Raw genomic sequence first — 8,480 nt, forward strand, 5'->3', positions numbered from 1 at the left:
TCCGTTGATGGGTCTGTTGTGAAAGTTTGATCCATCGGGGAGGTTCATTGATAAATGATCATTTCTGGCGTTATGTGTCTTAAGGGGATGGAATTTGTGGACCACCTTTTTATTCATTGCGAGTTTGCCAGGGTGATCTAGAGAAATGTTATAGCCCTTTTTACATGCAATGGACCATGCCAAACAAGCCCTTACGTGTTATGTTTACAATCTGATACATTGGGTCTGTGAAAATGCCAAAGCTGCCCATCAACTGAAAACATCGGCAATTTTTATTTTTATTTTTTGGTATATTGGGGATCATGCTATTTCGAAATGAGAACCAGTCTGATCATTAAAGTTGCTAACGCCGCTGTCATAGTTCTATGCCATAGAACTTGGACATTAGAGCTTTGCTAAGCTCACATGCACATACAAGGTAGCTTGTGCACACGTCAGCACATGTGCCAATGGCCTACAAGTGCAGTATTCTAGCCATCCATCAGATGGGACGGACCATGTATATGATCTGGCACAAAAATAAATCCAGTTCAACTCAGCAGGTGGGCCATGATGCTAGAAACTGTTGGATGGGTACGGAATGTTCAGCAAGTTTTTCAGCCTTTGGTTTGTTTCTTCTGACAAGCGGACTGACCTATTTTTTGACTAGACATCTATATAGGAGTATGACTCTGATGAATGTATTGGATCTCATATCAAGGTGCAATGCTGGCATGTGCATGAACTACCTAGTCCATGTGCATAGGCTCAGCAAAGCTCTTGACATTAATATATATTTGATTTTAGAGTGAATCCATTATTTGAAAATCACATGGATAGTAAAACCATGTGAACTGTAATTGCTTTTAGGAGAACTATCCAAGAACAAGTTACAGGGTTAGCCTGTAATCACCAGCAAGGGATTTAAGTACCTTAAAGAGGTTTGCTGTGAGTGGAGATCTGGCATGCTCTCTTATGCTATCCTTACCAAAATCACAAGCATCCGACCTTTCCTCCCAAAATGATGCATCTATCCCATTGCATGCTGGGTACTTCATGGTTTCCCCCCTGTTTGTATACTATCTCTTAAACTCTGATTATCTTCATTTTGTTATGCAAGATGGAGGTAGTGGCTTTCTATTCACTCGAATGAGACACATTTTGTTGAAGGAAACCTGATATAAAGGTGATGTATAAAAAAAAGTGTTGGAACTAAACCATATAAGAGTCCTCTCTCTCTCTCTCTCTCTCTCTCTCTCTCTCTCTCTTGTCGCATGAACACTAGGTGGTTAAACTCTGCCGCAGTGACAATGCTATAGCAGTGTTCCCACAGAAAAACTTAACAGGAGGTTGGCTTGAACAGGACATTTAGTTCATGTCGCCATTCTCATATCAAGGGGGGAGTATGTTGGATGGAATAGTTTCTTAGATGTGTTACTGTATCCCCGAGGGCCGGGCCTACTTTTTACAGGTCAGTGGAATCTTTATGTGCAGAAACCTGATTCTAGTAATTTATTTGTTACCTCCAAGGAGTGGGAACTGCCGTTCTAACCCTTCTTTGGGGGATTCCATCCACAAACCCAAGGTTTATGGCTGACCAATATCGTTCATCATCAAGTACTGTTTCATAGACAATTAGTTGAGATAAGAAAGTAGCCATTTTGAATACTAGAAGTTCACTAGCCTTTCAATAGAAAGAAAGGAAAACAGAAAGTAACTCTCATATTTGAATGATTTCGTTCAAAAAAAAAAAAAAAAAAAAAAAAACCTTATTTGATTGATGTGCTTGTTTTTCATTCGTTTGGCTGTGTCAAGCTTTTCTTCTCTGATTTATCCCTGGTTGATACCTTCTTACTTGAATTGTGATTTGTAGGTTTTGCCCTTAGCTCTGTGGAAGGCCGTGTTGCAATGGAGTTCTTTGATTTATCCGAGGCTGGTCAAGCAAAGAAGTATGTATTCATTCTTTCCTTCAAAAATAGATAAGAGCATTTTGGAGTAAGACTTCTGCTTGTTATTCATATTGACATCAAAATTTTATTCAGCTAGATGATGTAAGCACATAGTGCATAGAGGTCCTGAGTCTCAGCAAATGTGAAGAGTGCTGTGGCTTTCATTTCAATACATGTGGGGCCTAGGCTGTGGCGATCCAGGATGGAGGATGCCCCAATAAAGGATCTTCTAGATTGGAAGGTTCTAATAATCGCCCAACCCTTCGGTTGTTGGCCCTTTTTTGTTGAATTTCGATCAAGCACCATTGCTGTATATTTCCTTTACTGTCTATTTGTAGGCCAGTGGTCGAAGGCTTAGGATTTTCCAATCTGGGTAATTTTTGTGGGACCTCCCATCATAGGTGAGGCCTATCAGATCAAGTGTTTGAATTAGAGAACCATACTTCCAGCATGTACAGAAATTGGCATGCTCTCGCTCTGGAAACTACAATTCCTTGTACATAAAATATGGTCTTATTAACAATGAATCAGATCCCCATGCATGCCTAGTGAGTAGTCCATGTCACCTGGTTACAGTGATAGAGTTTTCTATATCATACTTACTAGGTTTGTTATCTCATTCCTTTCGTTAGGGCAGACTTTAAAAAGTATAAATGCATACATGTTTTCCCAAATGGCCAACTGCATGTATAGCCCATACTCTTGCATGCATCTAAATGCAGTAAAATGCTAACATGCATGCATATAGAATTAAGCAATGGCTGGTATTTGTCTAGTTTTGACTCAACAGGTTTGAGCTTCATTCAGGTACTCATTCAAATGCCATCGACAATCAGAGAACGGAAAAGATACAGTCTATCCTGTCAACACGATCGCATTCCACCCCATGTAAGCAGTGTTTTTTGCTTTCTTAGCAGACCACTCCTCATATTTTGTTACAGCTCTAGTGCCTAAACTCCTAAAATTTGCAGCTATGGTACATTTGCAACCGGAGGTTGTGATGGGTATGTAAATGTGTGGGATGGAAACAATAAAAAAAGACTATATCAGGTAATATATGCAAAAGCAATCCTGGCTTTGTGTTTTCTTAGTATGCTTGTAAAAAGATTTATTGTATCGATTGCTTTTCTACCAGTACTCGAGGTATCCGACCAGCATTGCTGCATTATCATTCAGCAGAGATGGTTGTCTATTGGCTGTGGCATCCAGTTACACGTACGAAGAAGGAGATAAACTGTACGCATCTGATTTCCTCACACAGCTTTTTCTTTCTTCCTTTAATTTTTTGCCCCCCATTCTATAACCATGGTTTCTCTGTTCATTGTATGAGCATTTCGTTTCATGACTCGTGTTTTTGCAGCCATGAGCCAGATGCCATCTTCATACGTAATATAAATGAAGCAGAGGTGAAACCAAAGCCGAAAGTGTACCCAGCTCCCCCTGCATAGTGTAAAGCATTTGTAAATAGACTAGAGTTGTTCAATCTTTTTGGAATGCCAATCCCCATGTCAGCTGCTGCTATACTATAAATGGTTTGTGGACAGCAAAGCATAGAAACATGAATGTTTGCATGTAACCCAGTAGTTAAAGCACTTACTAAAATTTGTTAACAGTTTTGGGACTGTTTGGATGTAACCCTGAATGTGACAGAGGAATGCTAATATTGTACAGAGGTGAGATGGACACTGGGCTTTGAGGCATGTGCCAAAGTAGCACACATCCAAAAGATCCAGGCCATTCATCGGGTAGGGTGCATTATGAGAGTGCAGATTGGTCCACAAATTAGGTGGCTGATACTTGTATGGGAAAAATGGATGGTTAGAAGATTAACTAATTGACCATGTAAATGGTGTGGCCCACCTGATGAGTTGACCAGCCTGATCACAAGGCTAGAAGCTTCCCCTCCCCCTCATCCCCATCCCTAATCACATGGGCCACACTTCTATGAGAAAAAAGGATGGTTATAAGAAGTGACCAACAATGCTTCCAATATACGTGTGGCCTACCTGATTTGTGGACTTGCCTAGTCTTTGGGCCCACCATGGCTTGCACACTAATGATCCCAGCCAAGTCCATTAGAAAGTTCACAAACGATTAGTTGGAAACGTATTTAACTCAAACAAGGGGAATAAATCTGATTCTAAATAAGAAGGATCATTACTTAAGCTAGTTGCCACTTCGGAGGAGGCTGCTTCCAATTCCAAGCAAGACAAAATATTTCGTTTTTACTAGACCTACACGCACCCCACTTTGATAGTAGGTTTTTAACCGCTAGATCATGAATGAAATTCCCCGGAGGTAAAGAAATCTCCCTTCATCTATTCCTTCCTTGAATGGAATTTACCCTTGGGCTCTACTTGGGATCTAGGAAATAGGGAAGTTTATTTGGTAGGTTGAGGAAATGATAGGATTGGATAAACATTGTCAGTAAGGGCCCGTTTGTATACCACCAAATAAGTTCGGTAGGTTGAGGAAATGATAAGATTGCATAAACATTGTCAATAAGGGCCGTTTGGATACCACCAAATAAGTTACTTTTTCTACTTACAACACTAGATAAGTAAATTATTTTAGATTATTAAGTTTGGTTTATGATTAATTATAAGTAACTTTTTTAATTATAATTACTTAATTACTTCAGTTAATTCTTTTAGCTTTTTAACTTTTCATAAGTTGCTGAAGAGAGGCATTGGGAAAAACCAAAGAGAGGAGAAGCTGAAAAGCGTGTTGTTTACCAATCATAAGTTACAACTTAATAAGTAGAAACTAAGATGAGCTACTTGTGCCTCAAATAGCTTGTCTTAAATAACTTATGATCCAAATGCCCCCAAAATGATGTGATTGGATAAAAGATTGTCAGTTCAGGACGACCGGCATGGATCTATCAGTTCTAACAGCACAGTGAGCATAGGCATCATGGGCAGAGGCTTCAGAAACAAGTCAAGTTGAATCTTAACCAACCCTGCAAAATTTCTGATTATGATTTCAGCAAAACTAAGATGTAATGGAAAAACCAAAATCCATGTTCACTGTTGTGCCGGTGCCATCTGAAAGTATGGAAGACTTCCTAAAACCTCGGACACCACGTGGGTTATTTTTTGAAATTTTTTGTAAAATATTTTACTACTTGGAGGCTCCAGTTGGGAACAATGCACCCTAGTTTATTTTTATTTTTCAGTTGATTGCAACAAATTTGGTGGGTGATTATTGTTGTTCCCTCTTTTTTTTTTTTTTTTTTTTTTTCGGTCACGTGGTTTGTGCGGGCATGATAGAATTGAATGTGCGACTCAATTCAAACCAAATAACTGCGACCCCAAATGCTAAGATAGGTAAATACGTTGAAAATCGGTTGTATATGACTGATATTGAATAAAATCGGTTGTAAATTCAACCACTTGCATAATGTTACTAAAGATGATCAGACGATTATCAGAGGGTGGGGTTCGTCATTTGAAAATAGGTTACACCTTTGTCTTTCATACCAAAGGACTTTTTTAATACGGATAAAACAAAAAGAAAATTCTTACAGTTAGCCGTGTAAGACAATTGTTGAGCGCCTTTTTGAACGAAGAGCTTTGCGTAGTCTCGAATTACAACTAAAGTTAACAATTACTTGATTACCGCTACGGATTATACTAAGGAATGTAAATGACAAATAATGCTACAGTTAACAACTACCCAATTACTTTTATGGATTATACCTAAGAATGTAAACCACAGATAATACTAACAAGCATAAAGTAATTGAAAGATATGTTTGATTTGGTTTGGTTGGTATGCGATCTCTTCTTCTGCTGAATTCCCTTGCTATGTATAGCTCTAAACTGATTATCTGAATGTTTCCTATGTTCTAACAGTTTTATAATCATTCAGTATTACTGACCTCTTAGAGCCCATCTTCTAAGATTGCCATCTGTCTTATAAATACTCCAAGTTCCCTTATTGACTCAACCATGTTATGCTCGGTTGCCCCTTGTTTTATGGATGACGTGGCATTACTCAATAGACACCAGTTGTATCATTGTAAAATCCTCTTTGGATATTTTTTCAGATTTCAAATACACCACATAACCCTCGTAAAATTACATGTGTCCCTCTATGATTGGCTCTCGTTAGAACATAAATAAGGTATAATAATTCTCCCTAATAAATGTTTTTACTTCGTTCTTATCTAAAAGCTAATTTTATTTTGAAAAATAGTCTAGGCGGGGATTTTATTTGAGTTAAATCTATGCTGGATCAGATGATCCGCTGAATTTATTGACAGTTCCTTTGAGTCTCTCTTTTTTTATTTTTATTTTTTATTTTTAATTTTGAACGTTTACTTTTTGAAATTCCCTTATGGCCTCTTCGGGTGTATTTTTATTAGACCTGATTTATTTATTTTTTTCTAAAAGCGTTGCCTGAGACATCTTAGGTTCGCAATCGACGATCATGACCCATTTATTCATTCTTGGTTTTATTGGAAACTTCAACCTTCCTTTTCCTTACGGAAACCAGGAGATAACCACACCTATTGGGTTGCCAGAAATGTGCCATTCTTGGCCTCTTTGCTTATTACATTAGTATGTACATGACATATCTTTACATACATGTATGCATGTAAACCATATATTTATATATATATATATATTTTTAAATCATTTTGAAAGTATTAATAAAGGAGACAAATTTCACACTCGGTCAAAGGATTTGACCTGATGGGACTCACCACAAGAAATCCATTCTTTGCCTTCCCTGCAAGTGGGAATCCAATTTCCGCCGGGTCCTTTGATCTCCCCCTCTTCCTCCAAATCCACCAGCAATGGCTGCCACTTTTGTTCATTTTCTCTCTTATTTCCACTCCCCTCATTTATCTTATTTTCTCTTTTTCCCATTACTTTCTCTCCATCTCATCCATACATTCCACTTCTTTTTCTCCCTTTCCATCCACCCACATCTCATTTTCCTTCAATTTTTCCTTACTAAAATCTACCATTTCTCCCTCTCCAAAATTCTCTCTATTTCCCATTGTTCTCCTTTCTTTTCATTTTCTTCAACTCCCTTTATTAGCAAGTTCATCCAAGGTAAAGCATGATTTTTGTGATTTGCCTAATCCCCTTAGGGGTAGTTGGATGCTTGTAATTTTTTTAGTTGTAAACTCATTACACCTGAAAAGAGTTTCAGGTGTAATCGGTTTACATACTATTTCATTTGTCTTTTAAGTGATAATTTGTTTAAGGTAAATAGATTGTGTGTATGGCTAGCCTATAAAGTGTTTATAATGAATAAAGTCTGTATTCATGCCAGAGAACTTGGGCGGTAAACCTTCCAAAATCTGTAAAAATCACATAAGAAAGACTTGACTTTTTTAGAGCCCTAAGAGGGCATTAAAGCATGCACACACTAAACGGATTGGATGCCTTCCGCCCATCACAGTGGGCCCCAAATGCAATCTAGAAGTTTTTAATGGTGGACATTTCATCCTTCCCTCATGTGGTCCATTTGATAATAGACAAGCTATTTTTTAGGGCCGTAAGAGAGCATAAAGGAAGTACATGATGGATAGATTGGATGTACCATACACATTACGGTGGGCCTCACATATCATGAGTGTATATTGACCATTGTGTTCTAACATGTATAATGCCTTTTTAGCGGTAAAGACTTTACCTATAATCTGAAACATGACTCTTTACCGAGTTTAAGTCTGCATCTAAAAGCTGTAATCTGTTTACAACCTGTAAAACCTTTACTCGCAAATACATGCATCCAAACAGCCCCTCTAATTAGATTACCTATAATCCCTTTACAACTTAAGGACTTTACGGGCATCCAAACGACCCCTTGGATAGCATTTCTATCCACTTTGAAGGTGGTCCCCACTCATCATGATCATGGCTTGATCGGGACATCTACACTGTTCAGATTGCCGGAAAGCCTCTCTGGTATGCATGGGCGCATGAATATTGCATTCTATGACTCCAGCGATCTTGTTTATTGTACATGGGTCATTTGCAGGCCCACCATGATCGCCTTGATTCTGATTTTGGCTTGCTTGGTGGGTAGAATTGACCCTGATGCTGGTGACCTGAGCATGATCACTTGGTTCAAAGTGGGCCGCCCTTGCGTTGATTGTTGACCTGTTTGCCGTGGAGGAACCGTGTCATTAAGTCCAACAAGTTGATGTTGAGGGCCCTATTGGCCAGGGAATGGGTGAGTGTACATGCATGGTTAGGTGCCTAGGTGAATCAAGAGCGAAAAGGGCTACCGACATGTCCTCTTGAGCTGTCATGGCTGTGCAAGTGTGAGAGATGTTTGGATTGTGAGGAATGCCTGTTACTAGCCTCAACGGTTGTTGGATGTAGACATGGTTATGAGGTTGTGACATCTAATGACAACAATGGGCATTTTCCTTTTCTGGCTTTTTCTCTTTTCACTATTTTAGTTTTATATATTTAAAATTTTTTTTGTAACGTGTGGGGAGAGTATTGTGTACAAATGCAACTATAGCTTCTTAACTTCGATTGATTCCCTAACTGATACCTTTGGGCCTAGGTAGACTGATCTAAT

The 8,480-nt window shown here is 38.6% G+C and overlaps 1 protein-coding gene across 1 annotated transcript in view; it reads left to right on the plus strand.

Annotated features, from left to right (window-relative positions):
* The window catches only part of LOC131218976 (mitotic checkpoint protein BUB3.1-like), a 38,580-nt gene extending 35,017 nt beyond the window's left edge, over nucleotides 1–3,563 (plus strand). Inside the window, exons 5-9 of the mRNA XM_058213895.1 lie at nucleotides 1,853–1,928; nucleotides 2,736–2,816; nucleotides 2,900–2,978; nucleotides 3,064–3,164; nucleotides 3,289–3,563. Coding sequence (XP_058069878.1) covers nucleotides 1,853–1,928; nucleotides 2,736–2,816; nucleotides 2,900–2,978; nucleotides 3,064–3,164; nucleotides 3,289–3,376 — 425 coding nt within the window. The 3' untranslated portion in view covers nucleotides 3,377–3,563. The remainder of the gene's footprint in view (nucleotides 1–1,852; nucleotides 1,929–2,735; nucleotides 2,817–2,899; nucleotides 2,979–3,063; nucleotides 3,165–3,288) is intronic.
* The last annotated feature ends 4,917 nt before the right edge of the window (nucleotides 3,564–8,480 follow it).

This window comes from Magnolia sinica, chromosome 11, assembly GCF_029962835.1.
Source record: "Magnolia sinica isolate HGM2019 chromosome 11, MsV1, whole genome shotgun sequence".
NCBI lineage: Eukaryota > Viridiplantae > Streptophyta > Magnoliopsida > Magnoliales > Magnoliaceae > Magnolia > Magnolia sinica.